Genomic DNA, 22,470 nt, shown 5'->3' on the forward strand with positions numbered 1-22,470 from the left:
AAGATAAGAGATGAAGCCCAGAGTTTGCCCCAGAGAATCTAAGAGAAGACCCCCAGATGCTTAGAGAGAAACACCCTGGGAGAACAAGCAAAGATGCACAGGAGCTGAGAGAGAAACTAAGAGAGACAGAAGTTTAGAGACACTTTGTAGAAAGCCATTTTGAAGCCAGAACCTGGGAGCAAAGGACCAGCATTCACCAGCCATGAGCCTTCCCAGCTAACAGAGGTGTTCCGGACACCATCAGCCCTTCCCCAGTCAAGGTATCCTCTTGTTTAGCCTTAATTTGGACACCTTTTTTGGCCTTAGAACTGTAAATTTGTAACCTAATGAACCCCCTTTATAAAAGCCAATCCATTGTATTTTGCATAATGGCAGCTCTAGCAAACTGGAACACTCCCTCACACATACACTGAAATAAATCATGCAGCAAGTAAATCAAACAATATACGTGCTAGAAGTGAATGGGGGGTGAGTTCTTATTAAGAATCACAGCAAGGAAAGTCTTTGTAATTGTATTGGAAAATAAAGAACCCAAAGAGAAAAGACTGACTGATACATTTGACCAAAGATTTTTTTTAACTTCTTTACTTCATAAAAGACCAAAGTTGGGGAAAAATTCTTCATATAGAACAGAATCAAGGCCATTAGTATACTGTTCCAACCCATCTCTTGAAGGGCTTGGGTTGGCGCACCCCTAAGGCCAAAGAGCACACTAGGCATAGAGTCAGACATGGGTTTATTAGGACTTACAAACAGGAGACGATTCTTCCCATCAGTGGCCATTTGGGAAATGGAAATAGTGCGCCGCAAAGGTCGGGGAACAAAGGGGCAGCTTGTAAGGGTTTGGGACAAAGACATTCCATAGGGTATGAGAAAAGAATTTTATCAGGGTCTCATGGCACTGTGGTCTGGAGATCCATTATCAAGACTGATCAGCAGTGGGGAGTTTCAATGCTTTACAAGATAAATAGTTTACAATACCGTCTGTACATACTTTCTTCCCTGAGGAGGTCTGTCCTGGTCATGCAGGCTGCTACATGCTGCGGGGTCTTATTCCCCATTAGGGAGAGAAGGCCAGGGTCCTGGTTCCCACATATACAAAGAGAAATTATAAATGAATAAATGAAAGATAAAAATGAGCAAAGAATATAAGCAGCAAGTCACCCACCACTGATAATTCAACATCTCCATGAGCAAAGAAATGCAATCAATAATGAGACGGTATATGTGGTCTATCAAATTGGGAAAATTAAAGAAAATGATGTTTTCTAGTTTTGATAAACTTGAGAATGGACGTATAACATCACTGCAGGACGAGGTGGTAATGTATCTAAAACAATAGTGACCACTTTAAAATGATTTTATTATTTAATGACATGGAAATCTATATGCAATGAGAGAAAAAAACGGTTACACAGTATTATGATGCTAGTTCTGGGGGGATGAAGTATACATATTCTCTCATAGTGGTCAGAAAATACATAAACCACGAAATTAGCGATGCTTGTCTACGGGTGCTAGGATTTCAGGGAACTTTAATTTCGTTCTTTGAATTTTTTTTTCCTATCTTCCTTTACACTGAACATGCACTACTTTCGAAGTAAAGAAATTAAATATAATTTACACTAAAAATATCAATGATGCGCTATATCCCCTGGTGTTGGGATTATGGATTTGTCTGTCTGAGAATACTGTCATTTTCTACAACGTGCATCTATCATAACTGAAAAACAACTTTTGTTGTAAGGAAAGAAAATAAAGTCCTACGATGCTAAGAAACGCCAGACTTCTCTAGCCGAAGCACTTCCGTGTCCCTAGGCGGTGGGCGGGGCTCGAAGTGGACGCTCCTTTACGTCATCTAGACCCCGAAGAAGACCGCGTACCGCAGAGGGTTCTGGGAAATGTAGTCCGATTCCTCCGGAGTCGCCCTTTTCCTCTTCCGGTCAGCACACCACTCGCATCGTTTCTTACGCGGTGGTGAGCTGGTTAGGGGGCGTGGGTCTTCGTATGGTCATCGGGTCACTGGAGGAGGGACCAGCTCCCTAGTTTTGGGGGACGGTGGCGGCAAGTGGCGGATGGTCGGAGCTAGGGGATTTCGGGAAGCTCGGCCCTTCGAAGGAAGGACTTAAGGAGACGGCTGCATTGAGCATCCCGGGTGGGGATGGGAGGCGGGACTCGTGCTGGGCAGCCCCGGATCTGGGGGGGGGGGCGCTGCACCCGCACCGTCAGGCTTGGAAAGAGAGGTAGCTGCAGTTCCGGCTTTAGATGCGCATATTTCAAACTTCATTTTGGGAGATTCTACTCCGTGCAGTTAAGGATTGATGATATCTTACATTCTTTCAGGGCAGCCTCCCACCCTCTTCTGTCCTAATATCAGAGTTTGCTTTTCGGTGAAGTCATTTCTATAAAGAGCTGCAGAAGTTGACTCCTCATGTTCTGTATGTAGGCCTGTGAGAATTATTTAACACTGTACAAGTTGTAAGAGATGTTTTGGCGTGCCTTTTTTTGTAGTGTCTGAGGCACACACAGGTTGCATTCCACTCTAAGTATCATACTGAATGAGAGAATCAGAACTCTGAATTCAGATCTTGGGAATGTGTCCTGATTCTCATGGTGTCCTGGAAGCTACAGTGAGTGCAGGTTGCGGCCAGGGCGTCAAGCAGCAACGCCTTGGGCCCTTCTCTCTGAGTCCGCTAGGGAGGGACTGATTCCTTTTTTTCAGGAAGGTGTAGGTTACGTCCACCTGGTTCTCAGAGATTTCCTCTTGTGATGTGTTGGGAATTGTGATAAAATCATGTTATCTCATGGCTCGTTTTTCTTTCACAGCCTTGCTTTCTTGGGACTGTTCCTTTCCCAGAGAGAACTAGCACAAGAGGAAGGAATAAACCCTGGTCTCTTGCCATTAGAGTTCCAGGTGAGTAAAGAGAGCTTTTTTGTTTTGTTTGGGTGCTTTTTTAAATGGCAATGTCTGTTCTCTTCTCAAAGGGAGGCCAGCTTTCCTGACCTCATGTTTTTCGCAAATACCCATCCATGCCTCTTACCCACAGCTGCCTTCTCCCAGAAAAGTGTTTCTTCTAAGGCTGAAGAATTCCTTGTCTTTATTTAGTGTTTTTTCTCTCTAGTCCCTAAGTAGTTGTTCATGTGATCTGTAAAGCACTCAAACTTACACTGTTCCAGGGCTATGCTAGACGAGGAGAAGATATAAATCCAGCAACAGTAATGGAATGCATTAACTGAGTACTTATTATATGCCAGGTGTCATGCTGAGGGCTTTCCCTGCTGTATCTCTGGTGCTAGAAGAGTACCTGACATATAATAGTCCCTCAGAAATTTGAATCAATAAATACATTTCTGTTTAATTTGCTCAGCAACTTTGCAAGTTAGATATTATTAGCTCCATGTTACAGATGAGAATGCTAAGGTTTGGAAAAGTTAAGGAACTTAACAAGTGTCACCTGGCGAGGAGGTGTTACAAAAAAATCAGGGCCTTTGTACTTGCACTTCCTCTGCACTCTTCTCTCCCCTGATCTTTGCACAGCTGATTTATTTTCATTCAGGTCTCAGAGACTGTTGCTGCCAACCTGATTTAATGTTGCTGTCTCCCACACCTGCCACCTATGTTTTATCTGATAGACGTTACATTCTGGTTGGTGAACAAAAGTTTGCCACGTTTGTTTTTATTTTTCTTCATAGCAACCTAAGGTCACCTTATTTGTAGACTTGTTTACCCACCAGAATCCAAGCACAATAAGATAAGAACAAGCACCTTGCTGTATTCCCAGAATATTTATTATAAGGGGAGATGTAGTTAGGCATTGTATGTGTACATGTTAAATGAATGAATGTTTGTGTTTGGTGCTGAGATGAATAAATAACAGCAATGATAATAGTTTGGTGAGGATTTTCTATATTGAGGTACCTCTAGAAGCTTTATTCAAATAGGTGTGTATGTATACGAGATAGAGAGAAGAGAGAGAGCAAGAAAGACTTGATTTTTTCAACTCTGCATGTAAGAATTATCTTCATTTAATAGAAGAAAGGACAGACTCTTGCAGAGATTTGAGTCACTCTTCCATTGTCAATACAAATGCAAAGTGGCTGAGGCGAATTTGAACCCAAGCCTTTTGGCAACTCCAATATTAAGAGAGAAGAATCTGAAACTTTCCATTTCCCTCCTCTGAAAATCCTGCTTCTCCTTTTGTTGTCTTGATTAATAACTTCATAATCTTCCCATTTTCCTCAGACTTCAACCCCAGACTCATAGTTGATTTCTCCCCCTTTTCCATCCCCATATATAATTATTCATCTGTTTTTCCCATAAGAAATTAGGTATGGGGGAGTCAGATAGTGTAAGGTCTTTTGGCCATTGAAAAGACTTTGGTGAAGGTTTTGAATGAAGTGAAGATTTTGGGTAGAGGAGTAACATGGCTATATTTTAGAAGGCTCACTCTGGCTGATGAGTGGGAAATAGACACTTTGGTGGACAAAGGTAGAAGCAGAGACCAGTTGGGAGGCTGTTGCAGTAACTCAGGAAAGAAATGATGGTAGTTTGGTTGAGTGGCAGTAATAAGAATTGGTCAGATTATGGCTATAATTTGAAGGTATCTGCTGATGAATGTGGAGTATGAAGGGGAGATATCAAGGATCATTCTAAAATATTTGTCTTGCTCAAAAAGCAGAAAGATACCTCCAGGGGCAGATCTAGGTTTGGGTTTTGGACATGGTATGTTTGAGACACCTGTTAGACATACAGGAGGAGAAGTCAAGTTGGCTGTTGGATATGAGTCTAGAGTTCAGGAAACAGTTTCCGCCTGGAGACAAAAATTTGTCATGGGCATATAGGTGATGTTTGAAGCCATGAGACTGAATGTGATCACCGAGGGTGTGAATGAGTACAGATAGAGAAAAGCTATGCAGACTAGGTCTCAAGGCAGTCCTGACTTTTAGAGGCCAGGGATACGAGGAGGAACTGCATTGAAATTTTGTACAGATTGGAATCCCCTGGAAACCCTGAAAATCAGCCACATAGGAAGCTAGAACTACTTAAAGTGTGGTCCCTGGTTCAGCCATATCACCATTGCCTGGAAACCCATTCAAAATGCAAATACATGGGCTTCACTGCAGAGCTACCAAATTAGACTCTTTGGAGGGGGTCTCCAGCAATCTGCTTTAATCTCTCATGGTGGTTTTCAAGCACATTAAAGTTTTTGCAGCATTGTCCTAGAGGATCCTGAAGATTTTAGTTTAAACAGCATTTGCATAAAAGGGTGGTTGCACATCTGTCTTCCTCATAGGGGTTAGTGTGTTCCCGAGTATTCAACACTTGCTTCAGAGAACGATCCTTAGTTGAACAGGGTGGATGGGACGGTGCTTGTCAGAGTGGGCTGTGCAAAGGTCTGGGACCTACGGTTAGAGGATACATGGAGACTTGTGCTCTTGAAGCAGTAAAATTCTGGGAATTTTTCTGAGTGGACAACCCAAGTGTTGGTGTGTCTGAACTTGCCCTGTGTTTTGGATCCGAAAATAAAACAGACTAGGCAAGGGAGAGCGAGGAGGGAGCTCAGGCATAGTGTCTTTTCATGACCTCCTGACTAGCTCAGAGCTGATTCCAAGAGAATTTAAAGAAGGCATTGTTGAATGCCAGATTAATTCTGTCTGGTGGTGGCTGGAGATGGCTTCATTGAGAAAATTTTGTTCTTGTGCTGGAGTCCATGGGTATAATTCAGCAGGTCCATGAACTTGAGTGGGAACAAAATTTACACTTAACTAGTCTAACTGAAAACAAGCACGTCCTTCAATTATGATTGTAGGCAAGAAACCACAATAGTATTAGCTGTACCCATGACTTTGTTATCCATATAAATCATAGCTATTTTTACATCATATAGTTTGCACAGATGTTTCAAAATACTGTTTACGCTAATTACTATTTCAAAATATATCAGTTACTTCATCCATGATATTTAATGTGTTAATAAAGAAGCACATATTTGGTGATTTAATATTTTTGAAGGTTGTGTTTCAACATAATTGGGTTTTTAAATTTTATTTTATGCATCTAAAACATTATTCAGAGCAGGAGTCCGTAAGTATTGCCAGACTGCCATTGAGGGCCATGGCACAAAACCAGTTAGAAACCTTACATTTAGAAGTCATTTGCTAACCTATACCCTGCTTTGTAGGATCCTTGAAAACAAGGATATATTATTATTATTTTTTAAAATTTTACGTTTTTGCAGCTTCCATGGTATTGCATTAATAAAGCTTTTATTCTCTAGATTTTTTTTCACAGGGCACAGGTCCCATATGCTTGTGGGGTCTTCCCACCTTTCTGAAGACCCTGAATGTCACTGTGAGACTCCAGCTGTGGGGCTTTCTGCATAGACGCTTCTCTAACTGTCCTCAGCCATTTGCAACACTCTCGTCTCTCTGGACTATGAGCCCCTCCAGTGCAGGGCCTCTAAATACAGCTACTTAGGAACTGTCCATGGAATAAATAGTGTTCAGAAGGTGTGATCCCTGCTGGAGACCCAGAGCTCTGGGGACCAGAAGAAAGGACTCAGATAAAGTCCCCTCTTGAGCCCACAAGTCCCTACCCCATGGCAACCAGTCAGTCTGTGGAGGGTGAAGGTGGAAGCTGGTACTTCTCACCTCAGTATCCATCTGACACTCCTTGCCAGAGCTTGGAGGGTCTCAAATGGAGAAGCCCTGGGTCTTCTGTTTACCCAGCTTAGAAAGATCAGCAAATAAATAAAATAACTGCTGCTTTCTGAAAACCTAGGAGAGGAGACCATGGAGACTTTGACCTCAAGGTGCGGGGAGAGAGGTAAGAATTAATGGAGGATGTGGAGTGAGAGAATCTGAGCTGCGTGTGGAAAGAGAAAAAGTTGGGTGAATGAGGATTGCCTCAGGTGAGAAGAAACCCATGTGTAAAGCTGCACACCTTCCTAAGATGATCTTCCGGGTAGATAATCTGAGAGCCCAAGGCGGGCACCACCTCTTCCTCATGGTTTCTTTCTCCACCCCACAGCTCTTCATTCCCAAGCCTCAGCCCTTTCCCAAGAGGGAGAGGACAAGACCAAGTTTCAGGTGGGTTGAGTTTTCTTTTCCCTCCAGAAATACCACCTCAGATGTCAGACAGTAAACATACCTCCCTTCCTGGATAAAAGCAAAAAGAAGGGAAAATATATCAGGTGAGTACATTACTTTACTCATTGCATTTATCCACAAAATAGCTGTTGAGATAGGTGGTATGATCCTATTTTGGAAATGAAGAAACAATTGATGAATCCTGGATTTGAACCCACATCGGTCGGACTCTGAAATTTGCCTTTCTGTTCTACATTGCTGCCTGTTAATAATAGTTTCATCTAGGGCCTGGGCCCAAATTATGCAGAGGTGAGTCTACACATAATGAAACCTTCTCCTCTGTGGGGCTTTTCTCTTATTTTGAAATGAATTTTTAAAGTAACATTTATGTGTGTTTAGCTATAATTTTTATAGATGTATCTTTACATTTTATATGCAATATTTATAGATGTAATATTCTCCATGTAATACATCCTTACCAAAAAATACACCAGGAACAAAATTAAAAGACAGCATAGTGGGGGCAAAAAGTTTCATCTATGAGAGAATTTTCCTATCGTTACCTTAAAAAGAGAGGTGCAAATAAAGACCTGAGCACTGTGTTCAGGAACAAAGGAAGAAAAATAACTGACCATTGATCATATGAAAAGATGATCAGCCTCACAATTACTCAAATAGAGAGTGAAACAAGGTATGATTATTTTCCTAGCAGATGACCAAAGATTTGACAGATCAGTGTCTACCATTAGCCAGAGCATAGAGAAACAAGTGTCTCCATACAGTTGCAGGGGGAGGGAGAGAAAATCAGTTCAGCCTTTCTGGAAGTTCCGTGTACCTCTGATTGGTATTTTCCACTCTGAGAATTTATTCTAAATCAGAACAAATATTTAAAGAATGATAATTGCAGTGCTCTTCATAACAGCAAAAACAAATAGAAGCAGACTCCATGTACATCCACTGGATTAGTGAAATATGTTCATTCATTCATTCATTCCATTGTCTAGATCTCTGCTGTTATCAAGTGTGATAAAGTGGTTGAAACTATTAGGACGTGGAAATATACTGTTGCTCTCTGTCAGCATCAGATGTGTATATATTAGTTGAGTTTTCCTTTAAATTGACAAAAGACAAAGAAATGAAAGCAATTGCAGAACTTTAAGTACATTTTTTATTACATGAGAGATTATTTTCTAAAGTTTGATTTTATGAAAAGATTATTTAAAAAATTCAAAGGTTTAAGTTGCTTTTAAAACCATATGCTTCAGTTTTAGATATTATTGATTGACTTCCTGCTATGAGAACTGAAAAATTAGCACTTTTACATTCCCATCATCTCCTGATATTATATTGTTATTATTGTCATTATCAGCTTCCGATTTATAACCATCAATTCCCACTGTTCTATAGTGTTAGATCTAAGTATGTAAGTCACTGCTCACCACCTATTCTTTTGCCAATTTGTCCATTCCTGACTTTTTAATTTTGATAAATAAAGAAGTTAGTTGGCTTAATTTTTTTCACGCTTAGTTTTCCGTAGAAGATTTATGGATGCAGTGTCATCTGAGTTTCTCTATGCTTAAACTGTCTGTTACCTATATACCCAAAAGGCAAATTGCCTGCACTGAAAATACTTCAGCCACACTTGCACTCAGGACTTTTCGTATGTTGCTCCATTTTCTTCTGGCATCAAGTGTTGCTTTTTGCTATGGCTTTTCCCTATATATCAGTTGAGTTTTCCATTCATCTTTTAGTGTACTAAGTGCATTCTAGACATCAGGTGAGTCCATTACATTACTCATTGCATTTATCTGCCAACTAGCTGTGTGAGTTACGCAGTATAATCCTGTTTTAGAAAGGAGGAAACAAGTGGTGAATCCTGGATTGGAACCCAGGTCAGTGTGACTCTGGAAAGGCCAGTTGTGTTAATAATCTACAGCAGCTTGACTAGGTGTCATTTTCATGGGTCACACTTTTATTTGCCTTGCTCATTATCTTCTGGCATTAGTCAGTTCTTCTGCCTGGATATCTAAATTATTATTACTATTATTTTATCCATTTGGTCCTACTAAAACTCCTCTTAGATAATCAGTATAACTTCTGAATCTGTTTTCCCCATTCTTTAACTTTCCTTTTGTTCTCTTCTTTGAAATTTTACATTATATTTCAGGAGTTTGCTGTGGTTTCCAGTTCACTAGCCTGTTCTTCATCAATACATTTTATTCTGCTATTTGGCTCACCTGTTGGTTGTTTTTTTCAGTGGTAGCAGCAGTACTATTTTCTATTTCTGAAAATTCAGATGAATTATTTTTCATACAGAGCTTTTTCTCTTCCCTGTTCTTGCCCAAGAAATCTCGTAAATGTAGCTTTTGAGTCCTGTATGTTAAGACTGTCCTCTGAACCTCTTCAAAAGCTGTGTGGTTCCCAACTATGAGACTTTGCTCCTGCCTGACCCACGTTTTATGTGGGGCCATTGTGGAGATGTTTTTGGATTGTCCGCTTTATGAACTTACAGTGTGAAAAGCCTGTATAGTATCAATACAATAATACTAATCTTTAATCTTTTAAGTCTATAGGATAGATTCCTAAATACTGCTGGGATAAAAGGAATACATTTCTTTTTAAAAACCTTAAATAGATTATTGCCAGAGTATTTGACAGAATATCCTAGCATTTCATGCTGTTTGCCCATGTCTTCAACCACAAGGATGTATTACTTGGAAACTTTTGCTGATCCTGGTATAAGAGGGCTTCATCTGATGTGGCAAAGTTCTCCCATTTTGTTTTGCATCTCCCTGGATTTCAGGCATGATAAGCATTTTTCATATATTTATTGGCTATATTTGTATCTCAACTTTGATTCACTTGCAAAATGCTCTTGCCAATTTTTTTCAATTATTTATTTCTTATCATGTTTTAGGAGGTCTTTCAATAGGAAGGATGTTATCTTGTCTGTCAAAAGTAGCACAGTTATTTTCTCTCTGTCTTTAGTTTCTTAATGGTGACTTGATCACAAAGCTTATCATTTTTCCATAGTATAATGATTTATTAGTTCTCTTTAAATATCAGGTTTCAAGTCTAGTTTCTTAAGGCCTTATCCATCCTAAGCATAATCAAAAAAGGCACCTAAATTTTAAAAAATATTGTTCCTGTTTGCTAATGCTGCCGTTATGCAAAACACCAGAAATGGATTGGCTTTTATAAAGGGGGTGTATTTGGTTACAAAGTTGCAGTCTGAAGGCCATGAAAATGTCCAGATGATGGCATCAACACAAGTATATCTTCACTGAAGGAAGGCCAATGGCATCCAGAAAACCTCTGTTAGCTGGGAAGGCATGTGGCTGGTGTCTGCTGACCCCAGGTTGTGTTCCAGCTCCACTCTCAGCTCCTGTGCATTCTTCAAAGTGTCTCTCTTGGCTGCAACAGTGTCTGAGCCTGTGTGGCTCTTTTCAAAGTACTCCAGTGATCCAATTAAGACCCACCCTAAATGGGTGGGGCAACACCTCCATGGAAATAATTCAATGAAAGATCTCACCCACAGTTGATTGAGTCACATCTCCATGGAAACACTGAATCAGTAGGTTCCAACCTATTCAACACTAGTACATCTGCCCCCACAAGATTACATTAAAAAATATGGCTTTTTCTGAGGGACATAATATGTACAAACTGGCACAAATATTTTACGTTTTTAATCTTGAATCTCTAATATAACTTTTTTTTTTTTTAATCATCATTTTATTGAGATATATTCACATACCACGCAGTCATACAAAACAAATTGTACTTTCGATTGTTTACAGTACCATTACATAGTTGTACATTCATCACCTAAATCAATCCCTGACACCTTCATTAGCCCACACACAAAAATAACAAGACTAATAATTAGAGTGAAAAAGAGCAATTGAAGTAAAAAAGAACACTGGGTACCTTTCTCTGTTTGTTTCCTTCCCCTACTTTTCTACACATCCATCCATAAACTAGACAAAGTGGAGTTTGGTCCTTATGGCTTTCCCAATCCCATTGTCACCCCTCATAAGCTACATTTTTATGCAACTGTCTTCGAGATTCATGGGTTCTGGGTTGTAGTTTAATAGTTTCAGGTATCCACCACCAGCTACCCCAATTCTTTAGAACCTAAAAAGGGTTGTCTAAAGTGTGCGTAAGAGTGCCCACCAGAGTGATCTCTCGGCTCGTTTTGGAAACTCTCTGCCACTGAAGCTTATTTCATTTCCTTTCACATCCCCCTTTTGGTCAAGAAGATGTTCTCCATCCCACGATGCCGGGTCTACATTCCTCTCCGGGAGTCATATTCCACGTTGCCAGGGAGATTCACTCCCCTGGGTGTCTGGTCCCACGTAGGGGGGAGGGCAGTGATTTCACCTTTCAAGTTGGCTTAGCCAGAGAGAGAGGGCCACATCTGAGCAACAAAGAGGCATTCAGGAGGAGACTCTTAGGCACAAATATAGGGAGGCCTAGCCTCTCCTTTGCAGCAACCGTCTTCCCAAGCGTAAAACTTATGGTAGAGGGCTCAACCCATCAAACCACCAGTCCCCTATGTCTGTGGTCTTGTTAGCAACCATGGAGGTGGGGCAGGCGAACACCCCCGCATTCTCCACAGGCTCCCCAAGGGGGCACCACATCTTTTTTTTTTTTTTATTCCTTGTTTGTCTTTTTTCTTTTTTTCTTTTTTTTTTTTTTTTTAACTTTCCCTTCTTTTTTAAATCAACTGTATGAAAAAAAAAGTTAAAAAGAAAACAAACATACAATAAAAGAACATTTCAAAGAGACCATAACAAGGGAGTAAGAAAAAGACAACTAACCTAAGATAACTGCTTAACTTCCAACATGTTCCTACTTTACCCCAAGAAAGTTACATAATATAGCAACATTTCAGTGAACTTGTTCCTACTACATCCGTCAGAAATTAACAGACCATAGTCATTTCTGGGCATCCCCAGAACGTTAAATAGCTTATCTGTTCTTCTTGGATTATTGTTCCCCCTTCCTTAATTGCTCTCCACTGCTAGTTCCCCTACATTCTACATTATAAACCATTTGTTTTACATTTTTCAAAGTTCACATTAGTGGTAGCATATAATATTTCTCTTTTTGTGCCTTGCTTATTTCGCTCAGCATTATGTCTTCAAGGTTCATCCATGTTGTCATATGTTTCACCAGATCGTTCCTTCTTACTGCGGCGTAGTATTCCATCGTGTGTATATACCACATTTTATTTATCCACTCATCTGTTGAAGGACATTTGGGTTGTTTCCATCTCTTGGCAATTGTGAATAATGCTGCTATGAACATTGGCGTGCAGATATCTGTTCGTGTCACTGCTTTCCGATCTTCCGGGTATATACCGAGAAGTGCAATCGCTGGATCGAATGGTAGCTCTATATCTAGTTTTCTAAGGAACTGCCAGACTGACTTCCAGAGTGGCTGAACCATTATACAGTCCCACCAACAATGAATAAGTGTTCCAATTTCTCCACATCCCCTCCAGCATTTGTAGTTTCCTGTTTGTTTAATGGCAGCCATTCTAACCGGTGTTAGATGGTATCTCATTGTGGTCTTAATTTGCATCTCTCTAATAGCTAGTGAAGCTGAACATTTTTTCATGTGTTTCTTGGCCATTTGTATTTCCTCTTCAGAGAACTGTCTTTTCATATCTTTTGCCCATTTTATAATTGGGCCGTCTGTACTATTGTCATTGAGTTGCAGGATTTCTTTGTATATGCAAGATATCAGTCTTTTGTCAGATACATGGTTTCCAAAAATTTTTTCCCATTGAGTTGGCTGCCTCTTTACCTTTTTGAGAAATTCCTTTGAGGTGCAGAAACTTCTAAGCTTGAGGAGTTCCCATTTATCTATTTTCTCTTTTGTTGCTTGTGCTTTGGGTGTAAAGTCTAGGAAGTGGCCTCCTAATACAAGGTCTTGAAGATGTTTTCCTACATTATCTTCTAGGAGTTTTATGGTACTTTCTTTTATATTGAGATCTTTGGTCCATTTTGAGTTAATTTTTGTGTAGGGGTGAGGTAGGGGTCCTCTTTCATTCTTTTGGATATGGATATCCAACTCTCCCAGCCCCATTTGTTGAAAAGACCATTATGGCTCAGTTCGGTGGCTTTGGGGGCCTTATCAAAGATCAGTCGGCCATAGATCTGAGGGTCTATCTCTGAATTCTCAATTCGATTCCATTGATCTATATGTCTGTCTTTGTGCCAGTACCATGCTGTTTTGGCAACTGTGGCTTTATAATAAGCTTCAAAGTCAGGGAGTGTAAGTCCTCCCACTTTGTTTTTCTTTTTTAGAGTGTCTTTAGCAATTCGAGGCATCTTCCCTTTCCAAATAAATTTGATAACTAGCTTTTCCAAGTCTGCAAAGTAGGTTGTTGGGATTTTGATTGGGATTGCATTGAATCTGTAGATGAGTTTGGGTAGAATTGACATCTTAATGACATTTAGCCTTCCTATCCATGAACATGGAATATTTTTCCATCTTTTAAGGTCCCCTTCTATTTCTTTTAGTAGAGTTATGTAGTTTTCTTTGTATAGGTCTTTTACATCTTTGGTTAAGTTGATTCCTAGGTACTTGATTTTTTTAGTTGCTATTGAAAATGGTATCTTTTTCTTGAGTGTCACTTCCGTTTGTTCATTTCTAGCATATAGAAACATTACTGACTTATGTGCATTAATCTTGTATCCCGCTACTTTGCTAAATTTGTTTATTAGCTCTAGTAGGTGTATTGTTGATTTCTCAGGGTTTTCTAGATATAAGATCATATCATCTGCAAACAATGACAGTTTTACTTCTTCTTTTCCAATTTGGATGCCTTTTATTTCTTTGTCTTGCCGGATTGCCCTGGCTAGCACTTCCAGGACAATGTTGAATAACAGTGGTGACAGCGGGCATCCTTGTCTTGTTCCTGATCTTAGAGGGAAGGCTTTCAGTCTCTCACCATTGAGTACTATGCTGGCTGTGGGTTTTTCATATATGCTCTTTATCATGTTGAGGAAGTTTCCTTCAATTCCTACCTTTTGAAGTGTTTTTATCAAAAAGGGATGTTGGATTTTGTCAAATGCTTTTTCAGCATCTATTGCAATGATCAATTGATTTTTCCCTTTTGACTTGTTAATGTGTTGTAATACATTGATTGTTTTTCTTATGTTGAACCATCCTTGCATGCCTGGAATGAACCCCACTTGGTCATGGTGTATGATTTTTTTAATGTGTCTTTGGATTCGATTTGCAAGTATTTTGTTGAGGATTTTTGCATCTATATTCATTAGGGAGATTGGCCGGTAGTTTCCTTTTTTGTAGCATCTTTGCCTGGTTTTGGTATTAGATTGATGTTAGCTTCATAAAATGAGTTAGGTAGTGTTCCATTTTTTTCAATGTTTTGAAAGAGTTTGAGTAAGATTGGTGTCAGTTCTTTCTGGAAAGTTTGGTAGAATTCCCCTGTGAAGCCATCTGGCCCTGGGCATTTATTTGTGGGAAGATTTTTGATGACTGATTGGATCTCTTTGCTTGTGATGGGTTGGTTGAGGTCTTCTATTTCTTCTCTGGTCAGTCTAGGTTGTTCATATGTTTCCAGGAAATTGTCCATTTCTTCTACATTATCCAGTTTGTTGCCATACAGTTGTTCATAATATCCTCTTATAATTTTTTTAATTTCTTCAGGATCTGCAGTTATGTCACCTTTTTCATTCATTATTTTGTTTATATGGGTCTTCTCTCTTTTTGTTTTTGTCAGTCTAGCTAGGGGCTTGTCAATCTTGTTGATCTTCTGAAAGAACCAACTTTTGGTGATATTTATCCTCTCTATTGTTTTTTTGTTCTCTATGTCATTTATTTCTGCTTTAATCCTTGTTATTTCTTTTCTTCTACTTGGTTTGGGATTGGTTTGCTGTTCATTTTCTAGCTTCTTCAGTTGATCCATTAGTTCTTTGATTTTGGCTCTTTCTTCCTTTTTAATATATGCGTTTAGTGCTATAAATTTCCCCCTTAGCACTGCTTTTGCTGCATCCCATAGGTTTTGGTATGTTGTGTTCTCATTTTCATTCGTCTCTATATATTTAGCAATTTCTCTTGCTATTTCTTCTTTAACCCACTGATTGTTTAGGAGTGTGTTGTTTAACCTCCAGGTATTTGTGAATTTTCTAAGTCTCTGATGGTTATTGACTTCTAATTGTATTCCATTGTGGTCAGAGAATGTGCTTTGAATAATTTCAATCTTTTTAAATTTATTGAGGCTTGTTTTATGTCCCAGCATATGATCTATTCTGGAGAAAGTTCTGTGAGCACTAGAAAAGTATGTGTATCCTGGTGATTTGGGATGTAATGTCCTGTAGATGTCTGTTAAATCTAATTCATTTATCAGATTGTTTAGGTTTTCAATTTCCTTATTGGTCTTCTGTCTGGTTGATCTATCTATAGGAGAGAGTGATGTGTTGAAGTCTCCCACAATTATTGTGGAAACATCAATTGCTTCCTTTAGTTTTGCCAGTGTTTCTCTCATGTATTTTGTGGCACCTTGATTGGGTTCATAGACATTTACGATTGTTATTTCTTCTTGCTGAATTGCCCCTTTTATTAGTATGTAGTGGCCTTCTTTGTCTCTCAAAACATCCCTGCATTTGAAGTCTATTTTATCTGAGATTAATATTGCTACACCTGCTTTCTTTTGGCTGTAGCTTGCATGAAATATTTTTTTCCATCCTTTCACTTTCAGTTTCTTTGTGTCCCTGTGTCTAAGATGAGTCTCTTGTATGCAACATATTGATGGTTCATTTTTTTTGATCCATTCTGCGAATCTATATCTTTTAATTGGGGAGTTTAATCCATTTACATTCAACGTTAAAACCGTGAAGGCATTTCTTGAATCGGCCATCTTATCCTTTGGTTTATGTTTGCCATATTTTTCCCTCTCTCTATTAATATCCTTTATTGTACCCATACCGAATCTCTTTAGTACTGAACCTTTCTCCAAGTCTCTCTGTCCTGTCTTTGTTTCTCTGTCTGTAGGGCTCCCTTTAGTATCTCCAGTAGGGCAGGTCTCTTGTTAGCAAATTCTCTCAGCATTTCTTTGTCTGTGAAAAATTTAAGCTCTCCCTCAAATTTGAAGGAGAGCTTTGCTGGATAGAGTATTCTTGGCTGGAAATTCCTCTCACTCAGAATTTTAAATATATTGTGCCACTGCCTTCTCGCCTCCATGGTGGCTGCTGAGTAGTCACTACTTAGTCTTATGCTGTTTCCTTTGTATGTGGTGAATTGCTTTTCTCTTGCTGCTTTCAGAACTTGCTCCTTCTCTTCTATGTTTGACAGTGTGATCAGTATATGTCTCGGAGTGGGTTTTTTTGGATTTATTCTATTTGGAGTTCGCTGAGCATTTATGATTTGTGTATTTATGTTGTTTAGAAGATTTGGGAAGTTTTCCTCAACAATTTCTTTGAATACTCTTCCTAGACCTTTACCCTTTTCTTCCCCTTCTGGGACACCAATGAGTCTTATATTTGGACGTTTCATATTATCTATCATATCCCTGAGGTCCATTTCGATTTTTTCAATTTTTTTCCCCATTCTTTCTTTTATGCTTTCATTTTCCATTCTGTCATCTTCCAGGTCACTGATTCGTTGTTCAACTTCCTCTAGTCTTGTACTATGAGTGTCCAGAATCTTTTTAATTTGGTCAACAGTTTCTTTAATTTCCATAAGATCATCCATTTTTTTATTTAGTCTTGCAATGTCTTCTTTATGCTCTTCTAGGGTCTTCTTGATTTCCTTCATATCCCGTACTATGGTCTCATTGTTCATCTTTAGTTCTTTGAGTAGCTGCTCTAGGTGCTGTGTGTCTTCTGGTCTTTTGATTTGGGTGCTTGGGCTTGGGTTATCCATATCGTCTGGTTTTTTCATATGCTTTATAATTTTCTGTTGTTTTTGGCCTCGTGGCATTTGCTGAACTTGATAGGGTTCTTTTAGGGTTTGTAGACCTACTGAAGTCCTTATCTCTAATTTATCAGATCTACAGCTTCGTGGAGTACACTTTCTCTAACTAACCAGCAGGTGGCGTCCACGAGCCACCTGTTCTCCACAAGCCAGTTCTCCCCTGCTTAGCCTTTTTGGTGAGTGGGGGAGTGAGTCTTGTGGGGCCCAATTGGTGTACCAAGCTTGCGTGTGTAGTTGGTGTTGCCTGCCCTGTATGTGGGGCGTGTTTCTGGGCAGTCGGGGAGGGGGGGTGGCCCTAACAATCAAATCTCCCTGATGATCCTAGAGTTTTAAAGCTGCTGCAATAGTCTAATCCTTCAGTTCAGTCCTGCCACAGTTTGTCTCTGCCACTGACCCACAAGTCTTTGGTATTGGCGTATGGCTCCTGAGACTTGCAAGTGGGCCCCTCTTCCAGGCTGTGCACCCCGGGTCCTCTGTTGAGGGATGACTGTGCTATGTCACAGGTGAGTGCCGTCCCCCCAGGGCAGTTCTGGGCTGCTGGGCTGTGTAGGGAGGCTCCCAGTCTGCTCAAATGATGGCTGAATGGGGCTTTGTTAATTCACACTGCTCCACCTTCCCAGTTCTGGGACATTCAGCTGAGGTTGCAGGGAAGGCTAATGTCATGCCCAGTTTTGTGGTGTGTACCTGTTATTTGAAGCACTTCCGTCACACTGGGTTGTCTGGGGCAGCTCTGGGCTATGGGGCTGGCGATGGGCAGGAGTGTTTCCTGTCCACCAGGATGGTGGCTGTGAGCGGACACCCCCCTTTTCTTGGGAAGTTGTGTTGTTTATTGAATTTTCTCAGCCACTGGATTATTGCCTTTTGTCTCAGAGCTCTCTTAGTTCTGCTCTTGACTTGACGTGCCCAAATTGCAATTCTTTGAAGCTTTCTGTATTGGGCTTCTTAGAGTAATTGTTTTAGAAAAAGAAAAAAGGATTTAAAAAAAAGAAAACAAAAAAAAAACGGCCCTCCTCAGAGATCTAATGGGTTATTGAAATGCTAATAGACGAAGCAACCAGGGTCATTAAGGAAAGGTCCACAGGGCAGAGAGATCAGCTTTTCTTCGGGATTTGCATATGCGCCTCAGGGCCTGAGCTCGGGCTTGAGCTCTGCCCTTCCCCCTTCAATGTTCACCAGAACTCCAAAAATCTTCCGCTTTTATTTTGGAGTTTTTCGTGTTGTTTTTTTTCTATACCTGTCTCCTCTCTGCTGGGCTGGCTGCTCTCAGAGTCTCTGGTGTCTGGTCTCAGTCTATCTATGGTTGGAGTTTGAATCAGTAGAATGAGTTTCCGATAAGAGCAGCCACTGCAATTCTCCCTTCTCCTTCCCGGAGCTGACAGCCCCTCCTCCCCCGGGACCGAGCCTGGCAGGGAGGGGCGCGGGTCCCCTGGCTGCAAAAACTTACAGATTTCGCTGATCTCAGCAGTTCCACGTTTTCATGAGTGTTGTATGAAGTATGCCCAAAGTCAGATTGCTCTGTGGTGTCCAGTCCACGCAGTTCCTGGCTTTTTACCTACTTTCCTGGAGGAGTAACTAAAACTTACAGCTCACCAGTCTGCCATCTTGCCCCGCCTCTCTAATATAACTTTTTGTAAATAATATGAGACATTTACAAACATTTTCTTTGTAGACGTTTAATGTCATTTTCTTTAAGATGAATAGCTAATTATGACAATGCCATTAATTAAATTAAATATTATTTTCCAGTCAACCAAAATATCACCCATTTATGTGTTTATGTCTTTATATACGTAAATTGTGTGTGTGGAGAGAGATATATCAGTTGATTCACATTTCATATTTCATAGGTTTCTGGATTCTGTACTCTGGTTCCCTGAATTACATGCACATCTCTGCATTGTTTACTATTTATAGTGGACACATACTTTTGAAATTTTAAATTTTGAAGAGAAAAAGAATGTTGGGATTCAAATTTGGCAAAAATTGAGCTGTAATGTTATCCAAACCTGGTTCCCCTTGTCATGGTAGATCTTGAACACCTTTTTTTCGGTTACTTCTTGAATTCATTGGTATCTTCAACTTTTCTTTCATTTATTCATTTAGCAAATATGTGTTAAATACCTGCTTCATGCCAAACATTATTCTAGGCACTAGCAGTATAGCAGAGATAAGACAAATAACATCCTTGTCATCATGGGACTGACATTCTAGAACAGGGACACAGTAAGTTAAAAACAAAATTTTATCGAGTATTTTATGGACATAGTGTGAACAAGAGAAAGTCTTTGCAAATATACTGTGTTTTGGAATAACAAACAGGTACTTTTCAAAAAAGAATCATATATGAGAAATGAGGAAAGGGGAAGAATCAAGGATGATTCTAAGGTTTTCAACCTGAATAACAGAGTAGCTGTATACCCAGATCTGGAAGACTAGGGGAGAACAGTTTTGGGGGAAACAGTCAATTCTGACTGAGCTGTTTTAGGTCTGAGATACCTTTTAGCCATCCAGGTGATGTTGGATATACTGAGACTCAGTGTAGAATGCAGGGATGGATATAAAGATTTGGGAATGTCCAGCCGAGCCACCTCTGCTCCAAGCTTTCTCCCAGTCATACTGCCTCTAGTCTTGGAATTAATCTAGGATTCTTCTGGGAATCCTCCATACTCCCTTTTGTCAAGAAAATAGCATTTGATTCTATAAACTTTCGTTATATAATATTTTTAACACCCTGAATATCTCCATCATAACTGGACCATAAGTGTGACTGTAAATATTCAATATTTTCCTCCCTTCAGTAATTTAAGCCTTGGGCAGACAAGGGTTAACCTAGCAGGCCCAAGACTACTCTCCTTTGAAGGTCCTGCTCACAAGGTTGGGCCTTGATGGTCAGTGGGGAATTTAGATTTTGGGAGGGTTTCCAACCTGGTAAGAATAGCTCTTGCCTAGACCGTTTGTGCAAACAATATGGTTTATGCTGAATGCCTGCCTTCATTCTGGGAGTCTGGAATTTTGGTACATGGGGGTCCCTAAGTGACCAGCCCCCAGTTAAAACCCTGGGCACTGAGTCTCTAATGAACTTCCCTGGTAGATGACATTTCACATGTGTTGTCCCATCTCATTGCTGGAAGAAGTAAGTGCATCCTATGTGACTCTGTGGGGAGAGGATTCTGGGAATCTTGTGCCTGGTTTCCTCTGGACTTTGCTCCATGTGCCTTTTCCCTTCTCTGATTTTACTTTGTATCCTTGTGCTGTGATAAATCATAGCTGTGAGTACAACTGTATGTTGAGTCCTGTGAATCCTCTCAACAAGTCCTCAAACCTGGGGGTGGTCTTGGGACCTGGTGACACCAGTCCTGTGACAAGAAGGCTCTGTATTTCTTGCTTATCTCTTTAATCCCTGGTACCTAACACTGGTTTGTAGGTACAAACTGTTTCTCAAACGGGTAATGTGTTCACCTGTGTGCACTATACCTTTTGATAGCTACCTTGCCTTCCTTCTTAAAATGTATCCATGGGTTTTTTGTTTTTTTTTAAGTGAAGTATCCGTGGAATCACAACTCACTCTTACTTGCAGTACTTTGCCACCCATATCCCAGGGACAGGCTGAAGGCAAAGTGTAATTCTGAAGGCTCATGTCTACAACTGTCTCCCTCTCAAGAAAGCAAATATATTACAGTTCAAGTGAATGACATTGATGGTATTATAGGAATAGAGTTGATTGCCATATTTCAACATACAGAACTGCCATTTTTCCTCACTAGAACTGTTAGGTTAAAGAAACTTGTGCCACACTTCATAACTGAGGATGACACAGCATGGTTTGAAACTTCATGGTTTGAGCTGCTGCTTTAGAGCACTCACCTGGTTGGGGAGATGGTTGCAAACAAACATTAGTTTCTTTCTCCCAAGTGCTAACATGGAAGCCAATAAAAATGTAGGCCTGGGACAGCAAAGAGCAAGATTTGCCCAACTGCTTGTGGGATGAGGGAATAATTGGTGAAGAACTATCATTCTGGCAGAAAAATTTTCACTTTGGGGTATGTGTAGACATGGGCACTCTTGATCAGTCACTGTTGGAACCTTAAGTTGTCGCAATCTTATTGAAGGAAAAGTTGGTAATGTGCAAGTTAGAGTCAAATTGTAAAATGTGCAGACCCTGAGAATCAACCGTTCCCGTTCCAGGAAGTTCTCACAGTGAGCAAAGGATGTTCCTTGCTTTCCTCTTTGGAAAACCATGGAAGATCAATTGTTAGAATCAAAAGTATTGGCACCAAACCCTTAATAAAACTTGATTTCACTCTCCAAACTGAAAAATTGCCCTCCTTATGGTCCGCTTTTCATGGTGAAGCCAAATTTACCTTTTGTTAAGTGGATGTTTAGGTGATGGTGCTTTACTTTTTAGGAACCGTTGACCTTCAAGGACGTGGCTGTGGCCTTCACCGAGGAGGAGCTGGGGCTGCTGGACTCTGCCCAGAGGATCCTCTACCGAGATGTGATGCTGGAGAACTTCAGGAACCTGGTCTCCGTGGGTAAGGGGAACCTGCTTGGGTAGTTAAAACTTAACTAACTGCAGTGTTCTTGTTCCCTGGAGAGAGGGCGTTTTGGTCTTGGTACCCAAAACACTGTTATAAAGTTTCTTCATTTGGCTGGGTCTGGATCTTTTTCTTTGTCTGTCCTTCAAAGGCCTGAAGGTCAGGGCATTAGGACTACATTTTCAGATTATTTTTGTGTTGAGAAAATGAGCCTAAATCTGACATCTTCTTGCATTTTCAGGGCAAATGGAGGATTTGATATCTACTTTGGGACAAGACAAAGAGACTTGGGTGACAGAGAGAGAGACTCCAAAGAATGCACATCCAGGTGAGAGTGATGGAGCCAAGAGTCCTTGAGTTAGGAGCCTGCCTAGGCAGTGAAGGGGCGAGTTTGCCACACAGATGTCCCATTCCCCACCCTGTGTCTTGCCTGTGGCTGCTGGTGGTGCCACTGAAAATAATAGTTGTGAAACCTCCATTCTACTTCTCTGGCTCCGCAATCTCATGGTTCCTTCATAGTTTTCAGAGAAAGTCATACCTAGAGTGAGTGAGGGACCTCTGGGCTTCCCTCCCTCTGATAGCAACAGCCAGGCAGTGGAAGGGAAAAGTGGCAGAGAGACTATTCCAGAATATTGAGAGTCCTGTGATGAATTTCTCAAACTGAACTCCAGAATCCTTGAAGCCCCTGGTTATAAACAGCTTCTTGTTACCTCAGACCTAAAAGATAAAAACAGCCAACAGAGTATTTGAAAATATGGAAATATTATTTAATTCATTGAAGTATATGGTAAATATGATAGTTTGGTAGGTCACAACCAGTAATATGCATAAGTTGAATATGTTTACGTCTACATGTCTTAACAATATCATCTGGATTTGTATTTAGGAAGACACA

At 40.3% G+C, this 22,470-nt stretch overlaps 1 protein-coding gene across 5 annotated transcripts in view; it reads left to right on the plus strand.

Annotated features, from left to right (window-relative positions):
* Nucleotides 1-1,933: 1,933 nt before the first annotated feature.
* ZNF229 (zinc finger protein 229) overlaps nt 1,934-22,470 on the plus strand; it is a 28,014-nt gene continuing 7,477 nt past the window's right edge. Inside the window, exons 1-6 of one of the 5 annotated variants that reach the window (XM_037819163.1) lie at nt 1,934-1,977; nt 2,827-2,914; nt 6,782-6,826; nt 7,031-7,089; nt 21,446-21,572; nt 21,817-21,903. In XM_037819163.1, the coding sequence (XP_037675091.1) occupies nt 6,793-6,826; nt 7,031-7,089; nt 21,446-21,572; nt 21,817-21,903 (307 nt within the window). In that variant the 5' untranslated portion in view covers nt 1,934-1,977; nt 2,827-2,914; nt 6,782-6,792. Of the gene's footprint in view, nt 1,978-2,002; nt 2,156-2,219; nt 2,311-2,826; nt 2,915-6,781; nt 6,827-7,030; nt 7,090-7,128; nt 7,399-21,445; nt 21,573-21,816; nt 21,904-22,470 lie in introns of those variants that run through there. The other 4 variants (XM_037819161.1, XM_037819159.1, XM_037819160.1 and 1 more) reach the window with 4 other exon arrangements.

The sequence above is a fragment of the Choloepus didactylus genome, chromosome 27, assembly GCF_015220235.1.
Source record: "Choloepus didactylus isolate mChoDid1 chromosome 27, mChoDid1.pri, whole genome shotgun sequence".
Classification (NCBI taxonomy): domain Eukaryota; kingdom Metazoa; phylum Chordata; class Mammalia; order Pilosa; family Megalonychidae; genus Choloepus; species Choloepus didactylus.